The sequence below is a fragment of the Nyctereutes procyonoides genome, unplaced genomic scaffold, assembly GCF_905146905.1.
Source record: "Nyctereutes procyonoides isolate TBG_1078 unplaced genomic scaffold, NYPRO_anot_genome, whole genome shotgun sequence".
In the NCBI taxonomy this organism is placed as follows: domain Eukaryota; kingdom Metazoa; phylum Chordata; class Mammalia; order Carnivora; family Canidae; genus Nyctereutes; species Nyctereutes procyonoides.
Window position 1 is genome coordinate 59764127 of NW_026575020.1, and position 14659 is coordinate 59778785.

Sequence of the window (14659 nt, forward strand, 5' to 3'; positions counted from 1 at the left end):
TCGCTCTTTGATGATGGGGTCCTCGGATCCGTCCCCCTCCGCCCACGTGTGTGCTGTGGCCCGGTCACCCTCTGACCCTTCCGGCCCACCGCACGCCTCCGCTGTCCCTGGGACCAGTCATCTCTCCGCGGGGCCCGATTCCTTCCCCGGGGGGCGGCGGGCGAAGCCGCGGTCCGGGTGCTAGGTGTGCGCCTTGCACCAGGGAGCCAGGGAGCCGAGCTCTGCTCAGAGTCACCGCTGCCCGCCGACAGCTTCAGCCCCAGGCCTCCCGTCTGACCCCACGGGGCTCCCCCCGGCTGGCTCCCCGCCGCTGGCTGGCTCCCCGTCCCGGGGCAGTGCCTTGCCTCTCGGCCAGCAGCTGCCCTGTCCTGAGTCCCGGCCCCAGGCCTCTCCCTGGATGGACGCTGGATGGACGCTGCCCTCCACTGGCTCGGCTCCGACCCTGCACCATCCCTCTCCCCGCAGTGTCCTCGGTCTGGGCGGTGGAAGCACGTGGGCGCTTTGTGTGCATCTCAAGCCGCCTGCCTTTACTCAACGGTGTGGGCGCCTCCCCTAGGTCTGTGCGTCCCGGCTGGCCTGGCCCCCGGGAGCCAAGGGGGACGTTCGCCCACCGTCCCGGGGCAGAGGCGGGGTGCTGGGTGCCTGCTCCGGCGCGCGTCTCGCTCTTCCCGGCCACCCCACCCGGTCCTTGGTCCTCGAGTTCTTGGGAACAGGGCAACCTGGAGGCCACGCTTGAGACGCGGGCAGACATCCGGAGCCTCTTTGAGGGGCGGTATGTGCCCACCCCTGCACACACGCTGACCCTCGTGTCCCCTGCAGAGGAAGAGGACGTGCTGGCGTTCGACCTGCAGCGCCTCGCCACACTGGCCTCAGCCTGGTCCCTGGTGGAGGCTGCCGGCCTGGACAGCCCCTCCGCCGCCCCGCCACCGGCCGCCGCCGCCTGTAGGGCTCCCGCGCTCACGCCCCGCATGCAGATCCTGCAACGCAAGGACACCTGGACGCCGAAGACCAAGCCCGTGAGTGGGGGGCCCTGGTCGCGCCCAGTGCCGTAACCCACGGGGACCCCCAGCACCCGGATGGCCGCCCCGTCGCGGGCCCCTCGCTGGGCTCACGGCCGCTGCCACCCGCCCCCAGGTCTGCCCCCTGAAGGCCGCCATCGACCGGCTGGACACACAGGAGGTGGAGATGCGCGTGCGGCTGGCGGAACTGCAGCGGCGCTACAAGGAGAAGCAGCGCGAGCTGGCGCGCCTGCAGCGCAGGCATGACCACGAGTACGGCCCGCCAGGCGCGGGAACCACCATGGGTGCCAGGCCGGGCGGGAGGCTGCGGTCTGGGACAGCCCCAGGGGCAGCAGGAGGGACGAGGGGGTGTCCGGCCAGGCCGAGCCACCGACCCCAGTATGAGGGCCAACTCCCCAGGCGGCCTGGGCAGGGCCCGTTGGGAGGGAGGGTGGGCGCGGCCCCTGAGCGCTGCCCCGCGCCCGCAGGAGAGACGAGAGCTCGCGCAGCCCCGCGCGCCGAGGGCCCGGCCGGCCGAGGAAGCGCAAGTACTCCAGCCTGCTGCCCCCCCTGCGTCCCGGCGGCCAGCTGCCCCGGGGCGACGGCAAGAAAGTCAAGTGAGTCCCGGGTGCGTGGGCCGCCGGGGGCTGCCTCGGGCCGGGGGCCGTGTGGTGGGGCTGGGGTGGGTCCAGGGTGCCCTCGAGGCCCCTCGCTGCGCCCCCTTCACCGCCCCCCCCCAGCACCCCCTCCCAGAACCCCGGCCGCTGTGAGTGTCCACGCAGACATCCCACGCGGCGGCCTGGTTGCCGCCAGGAGCCACGGGGGGCCTGGAGCGGGGCCACCCCAGGTCACACCCGGCCGTGGCCTCGCCCGCCCGCCCCCTCGGAGAAGCCTTTCTCCGCACTGCATCACGCCGTTGGTCACGCTGGGGCGCTGCTCACGCGGCCGGCGCCGTGTTATTATCCATTACCCGCCCGGCGCACTCGTTGGCACGCTCCCGGGCCGGGCATAATTGTCCTTCTCGGCTACAAATTGCCTCTCCCGACAGACCTATTTGCATAAATCCAACGAGCTCCCGCAAACGCGATTGGCGCGCGCGTGTGCGCACTGCATCAATCCTGATGATTTGGTAATAATAGTTAAATCGGCACTAAATGGTTTCTTCAATTAAGACAGAGGCAAAAAATTAATCTCAGGGCTTTATGTCACAAAACATTAGCAAATGCAGAAAAGGTTATAGGGAGGGGGAGTCCACACCGCCTGTGGGCGGGGGCCTGGTGAGGCCGAATGGCTGAGGGTCTCCCCTTGAGCTGTCCCTGCCCCCTGCCCAGGTGCCACCCAGCAGGAGACCCCCAGGCTTTCCTATTGAGAACCCGCTGCCATCGGGGCCGCTGGCCAAGGTGGAGCCCACTGAGGCCAGGGTCTGGCCAGCGGCCCTGACGAGGAGTCCTGGCGAGGCTGCCCCTTGCTTTGCCCAAGTGCACGTGGCACTGAGCCCCTAGTCCTGCTGCTCGCCTCCCAGCCACTTTCTCCACTGACCCAGAAGCCAGGTCGTCCCCAAGGGGGGAACAGCCTCAGGACCCGGAAGGACACAGAATTCAGCCCCTCCCTCCCTAAGGATTGGGGCTCCCACCTGAATCTTGGGCTTCTCCCCCTCCTTCCTGCCACGGGGCTGGGCTCTGCAGGACTGGCCCGCCATAGGGACCAGGTGGAAGGTCATGGGTGGGGGGACATCACGTACAGCCAGTGTCCACCTGGCCTCGCCTCTCTGAGCCCCCCAGAGTCAGGGCCCTCAGCCCCCATCTGTGACCCATTTTCATGAAGGCTGCGCAAGTAACCCAGCCCCACAGGCAGCCAAGCTCCCCCCCCCCCACCGTGGGACAAGGAGACACTGAGACTTGGTGTCAGTGAGGGGATGTGGGCGGTGGTGTGCGGGGTTCCCTCCCTTCAGACCTGGAATTAAGGACAGCATTTGGGGGAGGCTGGGGGGCAGAGCCTAGACGTGAGCTTCTGCAGCCACCATGCCAACCCCACCCCCGGCCTCTTCCTAGCAGAGGTAGAGGGAGGAGACCCTATTCTCAGGAGCCTCTCTAGCCCCCTCTGTGTAACTACCGCTGCAGCAGCTGGCCTTGGCACCCCCGAGGGCCAGGCCAGGGACCTGCATGGCCCCCCCAGCCTGGCAGAGAGCCACGGTGGTTCCCGTCCCCATTTTCTGGGTATGAAGACTGAGGCCATGGCTTGGCAACCTAGTGGTCCAGCTGGCCACAGGGCCCTGGCTGCTGAGCTTTGGGCTGCCTCCCCACTCCTGGTCAGCAAGCAGAGGCCCTGGCTGGGGAGCAGGTGCGGGGTGGGGGGTGCTCAGCACTGGCTCGGCCCCCAGGCCACCCAGAAGCCGTGTGGTGCTCTGAGGAGCCCAGCCCAGGGCCACCGCTTTGTCCAGGAAGGAAGCCGAGCCCCCACAGGGACCATCGTGGGCACAAGGCTGGGGTGCCGGGGTGTACCTGCACCTGCCCGGTGCCCACCAGTGCCCCCGTGCCCCCAGGGCCGTGAGGTCCAGCCTGAGCCTGCTATGTGCTGAGCTGCGTGGAGGCGACGAGCCCACGAAGAAGCGGAGCCGACTGGAGCCCGGCGTCTATGTGGGCCTGCAGCCAGCCTCTGCGGTGAGCACTGCGGCAGCCTCGCCTTCGGCTCGGGGCTCGGGGTCTCGGGTGTCGGACACACAGCAGCAGGCCACCCCTGCCCTGCGCCAGCACCCAGCTGGGGTCCCCTGCTCAGATGAGCAGCCCAAGGCCAGGTGCACCCCTGGTGTGGTGGGCAGCCTCCCTCACACCGCCAGCATCCTGTTCCTCCCGAGAGCCGGGGCGCCTCTGGCCCCCCAACTCCAGGGTCCTGGGAGGGACAGGTGAGGGGGGCACGGAACGTGTTGTCACGCTGCCCATTTCCCTGAGAACAGACACCTGGGCCCTTGGTGTCCCGAGCCCTAGCATGGTGGTGGGCAGTCTGGGGGTGCTGTGGCGTGGGGGGTGGGCCAGGCGCCCCCTGGGCCCCCTCGGAGGGCAGGCTGGAGGCCACGGGGCTGTGCCTCGGGGTGGGGGTCCCATGCAGCGGCTGCCTGTCCATCCACAGGAAAAGGTTCGGTGCAAGAAGAACGGCGGCCAGAGCGAGCTGGCATCCGCCGTGGCCCACAAGGTGGCCCAGCTGAAGCCGAAGATCAAGAGCAAGGGGCTGCCTGCTGGCCTCAGTCCCTTCAGGCGGAAGGAGGCCGCCCCCGGGGGACGCATTCGGAAGAAGCTGTCGCGAGCCAAGAGTCCCAAGGTGCCCGGGGCGGCCCGGCACGCACAGCCTGGCGACAGCGGCGGCAGCAGGGACTCCCCCAAGTTCCCGGCCCAGTCGGCAGTGGCCACGGCACAGGACGCAGGCAAGTCACGGGTCTGAGCCCACAGCCAGGGCCTCTGGGCCACGGTCCCTCGGGGTCAGGGGCAGAGGGCCGACGGGCCGCGACGGCCGTCAGAGCCGGGTCGGGGCTCCCGGAGCGTGCCGGGCCCCGGGAAGGAGACCCCTCCCGAGCTGAGCCCAGCGGCGCTCTGCGGGGCCGGGGAAGGAGGGGGGCCCTGCACATATCCCGGAAACGGGGCTAAATATAGCCCTTCTGCCCGCCGTAGGCCGCCGTCCTGCCGTGTCCGGCCGGGCTGACCCAGAGGGGTTATCTGGCCCCCGGCTAACCCACATGTCCAGAAACAGGCGCCTGGGAAAATAGATGCTTCCTCCCCTCCAGGCCTTGCCCACCCCGCCAAGTCCTGGCTTGAGAAAGAACAAAGGGAGGGGAAGAGGAAGCAGGAAGCAGGAGGGCAGTAAGGGGAAGGGGCAGCCCTGGGAAGGGGGGATCCCCAGGCCTGCAGGGCAGGCGCCCCGCCGCCCAGGGCGTAAGAAAGGAAACAGGCAGGGGGAGGAAGGTCAGCCAGGGGCCCCTCCCCTCCCCATCCTGGAGCAAACACCCTCACCCGGCTGCCTGGCCCGGGTGCCTGCCCCGTAAAGCGGCCCCAAGGGCAACAGTGACGGGCCCCCCTCACAGCCCCCCAACATAGCCACGTGCGCACGGACGATCACCTCCCCCGACCCCACCCCAACACGGTGCTGCTCCAACGCCGAGTCATCTGGACCCTCTGCCTCCCCCAGGCAGTGGCTATGACAGTGAGAACTGCGAGGGGTTCTTGGGGACAGAGGCACCCCCCAAGGAGCCCGGGCTGGCACTGCATGCAGGGGCCAGCGTGGCCGTGCTGGGGCCCTCACCCTCTTCCGTGGTCAAGATGGAAGCCAACCAGAAGGCCAAGAAGAAGAAGGAGAGACAGGGCTTGCTAGGTAACCAGGAGGCCAGGGTGGGCCAGGGTCAGCCTGGTGGGGGGAGCCCAGCATCTGGGGCCCCTGTGACAGCCGCCCTCCCCCCGCAGGGGCCTGCCGCCTGTCTAGCCCAGAGAGCGAGGTCAAGGTCAAGAGGCGCACGGTGAAGGCCAAGGTGGGCACCAAGCTGGAGCGGGCCCCAGGGCGCAGGCCCCCAGGTGCACCAGGCAAAAAGAAAGCCAAGGGCAAGGCCAAAGGCAGCCTGCGGGCAGAGCCGGGGGCCGCCCCCAGCAGGGACGCCCTCTTCAGCCCCGCCCGGGCCTTCACCTGCCGCGAGGAGGGCAGCAAGTTGGCCAGCGAGCGCCTCAAGAGAGCCACACGCAAGAGCACAATCCTCCAGCCGGGCCTGAGGGTGAGAGTCAGCGGGCCCCGTGGGTAGCCGGCGGGTGGGGCCCGGGTGCTCACCCCACCCTCTTTCCCAGCTCACTGCGGCCTGCCCCTGGGTCAGTGCATAGTGCACCCCTGAGCTCACACCCGGGGTCGGGGTGCATCACAGCCCTGAGCTCACACCCGGGGTCAGCCTGCATCACAGCCCTGAGCTCACACCCGGGGTCAGCCTGCATCACAGCCCTGAGCTCACACCCGGGGTCGGGGTGCATCACAGCCCTGAGCTCACACCCGGGGTCAGCCTGCATCACACCCCTGAGCTCACACCCGGGGTCAGCCTGCATCACACCCCTGAGCTCACACCCGGGGTCAGCCTGCATCACACCCCTGAGCTCACACCCGGGGTCAGCCTGCATCACAGCCCTGAGCTCACACCCGGGGTCAGCCTGCATCACAGCCCTGAGCTCACACCCGGGGTCAGCCTGCATCACACCCCTGATCACACCCTGGCTGCAGCCACCCTGACCTGGCTTCCTTCCCACCCATACCAACAGCGGAAGAATGGGGCCCTGTCCATCGCCCTGTCGCCGCGCAACGCCAAGGCCATCCTGGGGAAAGGCAGGAAGGTGGGCAAGGTGAAAAGCAAGGCTGTCGGCAAGCAGGTAGCGTCCCCACCACCCGGGCACCCAGGCAGGGTGCAGACCTTCCCCACCCCCACCCCACCCCACTCCAGAGGGAATTGACCCCTCTGGCCCCCCAGGGCAAGGGCCGGGCAGTGAGTCGGCTGCTGGAGAGCTTTGCTGTGGAGGACGACTTTGCATTTGACGACAATGGCAGCTTTGAAGAGGAGGAGGAGGAAGAGGAGGAGGAGGAGGAGGAGGCGGAGGAGGAGGAGCCGGCCGCGGCCAGCGGTCCTCTGAGCGCGGAGCAGAGCGCCGCCCTGGGTGAGTGGCCCTGGGCGAGGGGCCGGGAGGCCGCAGCAGGGGGGTGGGGACGGGGCGGACGCTGACACCGACAGGGGCGGTGTCCCCCCAGCGCGCTCGTGCACCATCCACAAGGAGGACCTGCAGGACGGGCTACCCGTGCTCATTCCCAAGGAGGACAGTCTGCTGTACGCGGGCAGCGTCAGGACCCTGCAGCCCCCCGACATGTGAGGCCCGGGTGTGGGCAGGGCGGACAGCGGGCCCTGCTGGGTGGACAACCGTGCACACGCAGGCCCCTCATGCCCCCCCCCCCGTGCCCCTCAGCTACAGCATCGTCATCGAGGGCGAGAGAGGCAACCGGCAGAGGATCTACTCGCTGGAGCAGCTGCTGCAGGAGGCGGTGAGGGGACAGGCCCCAGTCGGCCCGCCGCCCCGGGAGGTGGGCCTGGCTGCCCCCGGCCCCTCCTGGGCACCCCTCAGCCCCGCCTGCACTCACAGCCCACCTCCCACCCCTGCAGGTTCTGGATGTCCGGCCGCAGTCCAGCCGCTACCTTCCGCCGGGCACGAGGGTCTGCGCCTACTGGAGCCAGAAGTCCCGTTGTCTGTATCCGGGCAACGTGGTCCGAGGTGAGCCACGCTCAGGTTCCCCATCGAGGCTGCCCGCACGTCCCCAGGCAGAGCGGCAGATGGAGGGCCTCCCAGTAGCCCTGCTTCCCAGGCCACAGGGGACCGGCGAGGGCATGCACGAGGCTGGGAAGGGGCCACAGCCCCCATCCTGGGTGGCACGAACTTGTATTGTGGGCACCAGCTCCCCGGGGGTGAATCCTCCTGACCCCCCAGATCCCCGGGGGGGATGACAGGCAGGCACGGGGGTAGGAGGTGGGGCCCTGCGTCCTGTGTGTGAGCCCTGCGTCCCTGTGTGTGGGCCTCGGGTGGGGGTGATGAGTGGCGGAGGGGAGGCCGTCCGTGTCCTGGCAGCCGTGGCAGCTCCCAGGTCGAGTGTGATCAGGAGGCAGAACTGGGCGCTAGGAGCCCGTCCTGTCATCCGGCCGCCCGGCCACCGGGAGATCGGTGTGCACCCCGACGGGGCCCGGTGCTCAGGGGGGGCCTCATCCCCAGGCGCCTGCAGTGACGAGGAAGAGGACCTGGACTCTGTGGTGGTGGAGTTTGATGATGGCGACACCGGCCACATCGCCGTCTCCAACATCAGGCTGCTGCCTCCAGACTTCAAAATCCAGTGTGAGCCCCGGGGCGCCAGGGTGGGCAGCCCCCTGCCCCCACCCCGCGCCAGCCGCGGGGGCTGGAGTCCGGCCGGGCCTCCCCGCGCCCGTGCTGAGGTCCACGTCCACTCTGCAGGCACCGAGCCCTCGCCCGCCCTGCTGGTGTCCAGCAGCTGCCGGAGAACCAAGAAAGCTTCCTTCGACGCCCCCCCGCCCGGCGAGGCCGCAGCCCCTAGCCTGTCCCCCAAGGCGCACGACGGCCCCGAAGCCTCGAAGACCCCGGGGAAGAAGTCCGCGGGCAAAGACAAAGCCGGTACTCGGCCCGGCGCGGAGCACCCTGGGGGGCCGGGAGGGGGGGCGGCAGGTGGGCCTCTGACTCCCCCGCCCCCCCCAGGCAAGGCGGAGCTCCTGACCTCAGGTGCCAAGGCCCCCGCGGGGGGCGCCTCCGACCACTTCCTGGGCCGCCGGGGCAGCCCGCTGCTGAGCTGGTCGGCGGTGGCGCAGACGAAGCGGAAGGCGGCGGCGGCGGCCTCGGCGGGCGGCAAGGGCCCGGGCGTGCTGCAGAACCTCTTCCAGCTCAACGGCAGCGCCCGGAAGCTGCGGGCCCGCGACGCGCTCTTCCCGGTGCACAGCGTGGCGGCGCCCGTCTTCGGCAACGGCTTCCGCGCCGACTCCTTCAGCAGCCTGGCCAGCGCCTACGGCCCCTTCGTCGGCGGTGCCGGCCCCGGGCTGCCCGGGGGCGCCCACAAGCTGCTGCGGGCCCGCAAGGCCGAGCGGGCCGAGGCGGAGAAGGGCGCGCGGCGGCGGGCGGGCGGCGAGTTCCTGGTCAAGCTGGACCACGAGGGCGTGACCTCCCCCAAGAACAAGAACTGCAAGGCGCTGCTCGCGGGCGACAAGGACCCCGGGCCCAAGCTGGGACGGCCCCTGGCCAGCCCGAGCTACGCGCACCCGGCCCTCGTGGGCAAGGACAGGAAGGGGCGCGCGCCGGTGCACCCGCTGCCCATGGGGCTGGCGCTGCGCAAGTTCGCGGGCCAGGCCGAGTTCCCGCTGCCTTGCGACAGCGACTGTCACAGCTCCTACTCGGACGATGAGGAGGACGGGCCCGGGCTGGCCCCCGGCGTGCCCTCCCGCTTCCTCGCCCGCCTGTCCGTGTCGTCGTCGTCCTCGGGCTCCTCCACCTCCTCCTCCTCGGGCTCCCTGTCCACCTCCAGCCTCTGCTCCTCGGACGACGAGGGCTCCTCCTACAGCTCGGACGACGAGGACCCGGCCCTGCTGCTGCAGACCTGCCTCACCCACCCGGTGCCCGCGCTCCTGGCGCAGCCCGAGGCCCTGCGCTCCAAGGGGGGCGGGCCCCACGCGCACGCGCAGCGCTGCTTCCTGTCCAGGGCCGCGGTGGGCGGCGGGGGCGCGGGCGCCGGCGCGGGCGGCGGCAAGTCCAAGCTCAAGCGCAAGGAGGCCCTGAGCTTCTCCAAAGCCAAAGAGCTTTCCCGGAGGCAGCGGCTGCCCTCCGTGGAAAACCGGCCAAAGATCTCAGCCTTCCTGCCCGCCCGGCAGCTCTGGAAGTGGTCGGGGAACCCCACGCAGGTAGGTGGGCCCGCCTGGCGCCGAGGACCCCGTGCCAGGGAGCCGCGTGCGCCCTCTCCCTTCCTTCGCTGGGTCTTCCTGTTTCATTTCAACCAAAAAAAAGAAAACAAGTAAACTTTGGGAAGAACCAAGGGTCCCTGCCTGATGTGACCAGGCGGATGGCAGTTGCAGAGCACACCCTGCCGTGGGGGCGTGTACCCGGGGTTTTGCTTCTCACGGGGCGGTCCCACCTGGCAGCACCTCTTTCGGAGTCTGCACACAAGGGTCGTGGCTTTGGGAGCAGTGCGGGGTGCAGGGAGGGCTGCGGGGAGGGCTGCGTGCACACGGACCTTCTTGGCCAGCGCTCTGGGGGGACACGCGGCCTTCTGCCCCTGTGAACCACCCTACGGTGACGCCAGGGGCTTCTTCCCACCGGCCGTACAGGCGGGTCCAGGGCCCCTTCTCACTTACAGTCTTAGGTCGTGACCCCGTGTGCAGGCGGGTGCTGGTGGGGCCGCGTCCAGCCCTTGGAGGTGTCCACGCACACACGCTTGCACACGAGACCTCCCTCCCTCTGTCACGCTCCCACGCCCCCCAGCGCGGCTCCCTCATCCCCCGCTGCCTGTCTCCCCTGCAGCGGCGGGGCATGAAGGGGAAAGCCAGGAAGCTGTTCTACAAGGCCATCGTCCGGGGCAAGGAGACGCTGCGCATCGGCGACTGTGCCGTCTTCCTGTCGGCCGGGCGGCCCAACCTGCCGTACATCGGCCGCATCGAGAGCATGTGGGAGTCCTGGGCCAGCAACATGGTGGTGAAGGTCAAGTGGTTCTATCACCCTGAGGAGACCAAGCTGGGAAAGAGGCAGAGCGACGGGAAGGTGAGACTAGGAGCATGCACGGTGGGGAGCCTGGGGCAGGTGGGGGACCTGGGGCAGGTGGGGAGCCTGGGGCAGGTGGGGAACCTGGGGGTAGTGGAGGGACCTGGGGACAGGAAGGAGACCTGGGGCAATGGGGGGACCTGGGAGTAGTGGGGGGACCTGGGGCAGGTGGGGGACCTGGGAGTAGTGGGGGGACCTGGGGCAGGTGGGGGACTTGGGGGTAGTGGGGGGACCTGGGGACAAGAAGGAGACCTGAGGCAAGTGGGGGGCCTGGGGCAGGTGGGGAGGCTGGGGGAAGGTGGGGGACCTGGGGCAGGTGGGGGACCTGGGGGTAGTGGGGGGACCTGGGGACAGGAAGGAGACCTGAGGCAGGTGGGGGACCTGGGGCAGGTGGGGAGGCTGGGGGAAGGTGGGGGACCTGGGGCAGGTGGGGGACCTGGGGGTAATGGAGGGATCTGGGGACAGGAAGGAGACCTGAGGCAGGTGGGGGACCTGGGGCAATGGGGGGGACCTGGGAATAGTGGGGGGACCTGGGGGCAAGAAGGAGACCTGAGGCAAGTGGGGGACCTGGGGACAGATGGGGGGACCTGAGGCAGGTGAGGGGTCTGGGTGCAGCTGGGGGCCTGGAGAGGCCTGGGGCAGGCGGGACAGGACACCAGGGCTGGCAGCCAAAATAAGAGGAGTCCCCTCATCTGTGAACACCCCCTCGCCGTCCCGCACACCCTGAGGCCTCCCAGCTGAGGCAAGCGCCCGAGCCAGGTCACCAGGGTCCCTCCCCGGCTCCCTGGCTCCCTGTGAAACGGGACGGTTTCCCCTCTGGGGGGCACATAGCAGCAAGCAGGCCCCGGGGGCAGCGGCCCCTCCTTGGGCTCCCGCCCCCCGTGCAGCCCCCACACAGAGAACCCCTCCCGCCCCGTCTGCGCGGCCCTGGGAAGAGCCCGAGTGTGTAGGTGGCACAGAGAGGGGCATTCCTCCGACTCCCGTGGGGACGCAGAGGTCGGCCCGGGCCCCAGGCGGCCTCCCTCCGGCCGCCGCCCAGCCCCGGCCCTGCCCCTGCCCGCAGAACGCGCTGTACCAGTCCTGCCACGAGGACGAGAACGACGTGCAGACCATCTCCCACAAGTGCCAGGTGGTGGGGCGGGAGCAGTACGAGCAGATGACGCGGAGCCGCAAGTGCCAGGACCGGCGGGACCTCTACTACCTGGCGGGCACCTATGACCCCACCACGGGGCGCCTGGTGGCGGCGGACGGCGCGCCCATCCTGTGCTGAGCCGGGGGCGCGGGGCGGAGGGCTCGCGTGCTGGCGGCCGGGCCCTCGCCGCGGTCCCCCGAGCAGGCCCGGCCCTCGAGAGTCGCCCGGCCCGGCCGCCCGCCCCGCTTCCCCATCGGCAGTTCCCGAGAGATTAGAATCCAAGCCATATTCTCCCTAGTACCTCCGACTGTCTCCCACCAGGGAAAGCAGAAATCAGGTGTGTTGTCTATTTATTTCTCTATGTAAATATTGTATTTCTGCGGGAAGTTTTATGGAAAAAAAATAGCGGAAAAGGATTTTTTTCCCCACACGCGTGACAAGGGTGTATGTGCATGCGTGTGTGTGCGTGTGCGTGTGTGTGTGCGTGCGTGTGTGCGTGTGTAGGTTTTGTTCTGGGGGTTTTCGTTGAAAATGCACTGTTTTGCTCAGCCTAGCTGAGTTCTGACGGGGGCGTCTGTGGCAACAGAAGCGGCTGGCGGGGGGACGGTCACAGCGTTGACCGGGGGCCGCGTGACGTGGAAGTCACACTGCAGTGTGTTCCCTCTTGACCCACCCACTGGGAAGAACGGATCGGGGTGTCGGGGAGCAGGGCAGGTCAGGACGAGGGGCCCCGGGGAGAGAGGGATTCCGGAAGCTGAAGGAGAAACCAGGACCAGCTGGTCCCCGCAGCCCGGATGGTGACAGCAGCCATACATGTATCTTACCTCTGTTTAAAACAAAACAAAAATGAACAAATATTTTAAAGTATCGATACGAGGAAACGATGTTTTGATTTTATTTCCTGAATATTCCCAGTCATGTCTGATTTCCGTTTTGACGGCCAGTCTGCCCAGCCTCCACTCAGAGCAGGGAAGGGACCAGCCCCCAGCGACTCACGTGGAGGTTTCGGGGCCTTTTCTGTGGCCACTTGGCCGGGCAGGTGGCCTGGCTGGCAGCTAGTGTGGGGCGTGGGGCGAGCCCGGGCCCCCCTGCCTCGACCCCAGGCCCTGGCCCGAGTGCGGGAGCACCCCTCTGGGGGCTTCACCCCTGCACCGACCCGCAGCACCACCCCGGGAGCCCCAGAGTCCTCGTCACCCCTTCACCTCTCCTGTGGCAGGAGAGACAGGGCAGGTCTATGGCCCAGTGGCCCTTGTCCCGAAATGAACTGAGGGCCGTGTATTTCCGTGTGCCACCCCCCGAGTCCCTGGAAGGCCCCCCAAGTTCATCACTGTTCCTTAGGACGAGATTTTGTGTGACCACGGACCTGCAGCCCGGGTCCCCGGGAAACATGGGATGTCGGCGGGTGCCCAGCACCCCAACCCGGCCCCTCTGCCCCCTTCCTCTGCAGCCAGGAAACCACCCCGGCCCCTCCTCCCGCTCCTGGCTCCGTGCGAAGTGCTGGGGCAGGGAGGGGGTCCCCTGCACCCCAGCTTACCTCTCCCACCCCCATTCTCCCCTTTGTCTCGGCACGAGTGCAATATTTCATTCCTGGCGGTCACCCGGGAGGCGGCGCCCGAGGGCCTGCTCGCGGCTGGACAAGCAGAGCGGAGAAGACGCGGTGCCCAGGCGCTGAGTGGGGACAGCCCGGCCGCAAGAGTTAGAGCCTCCGGCTATTTTCAACCCCAAGCACTGAGCGAAGGAAAAGCCCCTTTTCTCAGCTGGGCTGGCCCTCCCCCCCCCCCCCCCGCGCCCCTGCCCCCTCCATCTGTGCGTGTGGGCGGCGCGGCCCTCCCTCTACCGGCGGTTAGACCTGGCGAAGCACGACTATTGTAAATGTGTAAACTAAGAGGATGGTTGGATTTTTTTTTCAATGTAAACACTAAAAACAAACAAACAAACAAAAAAAAAACACAAAGGTTTTATGAACAGCAAACTCTATGTAAAGGCATTTTAGTATTAAATTTTTTATTGATAACTTGCTTAAGAATAAATATATGAACTATTGTACAGGTGTTCGGTGGTCCGGAATCCTAACTGTGCCTCGGTGTCCGTGTGCACCTCAGCGGTGACTCTGGGGGCCCTGGGGTCTTGGGGGGTCTCAGCCGACGTACCCAAGCCCCGTGCCCACGTCCGGACCGGGGGAGCCCCCACATTAGCCAGAGGGGAGCCCCTCAGGGCGGCTCTGGCCTTCGGGAGCTCCCAAGCTGAGGGTCCCCTGTTTACTGGTCCCACCAGAAGTGAGCCAGCCGTCCGTGGCCGGGGCAGGTGCTCCTGGACAGAGGAGCGGAGGGCCAGGCCCCGCGGGGCACGGCCACATGGAGGGAGGGTGGTCCCCGAAGTGCTGTGGCCAGCTAGGGGCGGGGTCCGGGCGGACCGGACGGCAGACCCGTCCTCAAGGAGAGCATGCGTTCATTCATTCGAGAAACAGCTGGCAGCTGTGTGTAGGGGTAACAAGTACACAATGCTCCAGCTTGTTAATGGACAGCTGAGCCCCCAGGCTGGAGGGTGCCAGGAAGTGGGGTACAGTGGGGGTCTGGGAAGCCACGCCCAGCCAACCTGCAGCCCCAGGTCTTCCGGAGCCCGACCCCGTAGCCAGGGAGCTGGCGCTCCAGTTCCCTCCACCTCCAGGATCCCCGGGGAGGGAGGTCCCAGCTGGCATCATGGACCCCGTTGAGGGGACTCAGGGCAGGTGTGCAGGGGCAGGGTAAGTGTGGGGAGCGTACACGTACCCCCCACCTCTGCAGGTGTGCAAGGAGCTGTGGGCCATTTGCACGGGCACACACACAGAACTGGCCAGCCCTAGGGACATCCATCCCCACTTTCTCACGTCCACCCCTGGGCCAAGTTGGCAGGGGAGCGCGGAGGGGACAGGACCCCTACCCTGGGTGGTGCCCAGAGCCCTGAGCAGGCAGACAGGATGGGAGAGGCCCTGGAAGCTCTTCCTGGGCGGCTCTGAGCCGCGGCGGGGGGGATTAGAACGGGCGCCTGCACGGGAGGCCCGGGGCTGCCCTGCCTGAAGGGTCTGCGCGCCTGGATTCAGCCCTGCCTGAAGGCGAGCAGACTTCTCCCTCGGACTCAGGCTGTCAATCAGCCCCCCACATCCAGGTGGATGGGGGCTTCCAGTCCTGGCCCCTGGGCCCAAGCCTGCAAGGCCTGTGGCAGGGCGAGGCACCGAGTGGGCCCGC

The 14659-nt window shown here is 68.2% G+C and overlaps 1 protein-coding gene across 1 annotated transcript in view; it reads left to right on the plus strand.

Annotated features, from left to right (window-relative positions):
* BAHCC1 (BAH domain and coiled-coil containing 1) overlaps nt 1-13478 on the plus strand; it is a 55715-nt gene extending 42237 nt beyond the window's left edge. Inside the window, exons 12-28 of the mRNA XM_055328772.1 lie at nt 820-1016; nt 1135-1271; nt 1487-1615; nt 3541-3658; nt 4125-4420; nt 5179-5357; nt 5447-5748; nt 6278-6385; nt 6484-6667; nt 6759-6873; nt 6971-7046; nt 7165-7273; nt 7766-7885; nt 8003-8179; nt 8261-9450; nt 10067-10303; nt 11367-13478. Of these exons, the coding sequence (XP_055184747.1) occupies nt 820-1016; nt 1135-1271; nt 1487-1615; nt 3541-3658; nt 4125-4420; nt 5179-5357; nt 5447-5748; nt 6278-6385; nt 6484-6667; nt 6759-6873; nt 6971-7046; nt 7165-7273; nt 7766-7885; nt 8003-8179; nt 8261-9450; nt 10067-10303; nt 11367-11573 (3881 nt within the window). The 3' untranslated portion in view covers nt 11574-13478. The remainder of the gene's footprint in view (nt 1-819; nt 1017-1134; nt 1272-1486; nt 1616-3540; nt 3659-4124; nt 4421-5178; nt 5358-5446; nt 5749-6277; nt 6386-6483; nt 6668-6758; nt 6874-6970; nt 7047-7164; nt 7274-7765; nt 7886-8002; nt 8180-8260; nt 9451-10066; nt 10304-11366) is intronic.
* Nucleotides 13479-14659: the final 1181 nt, after the last annotated feature.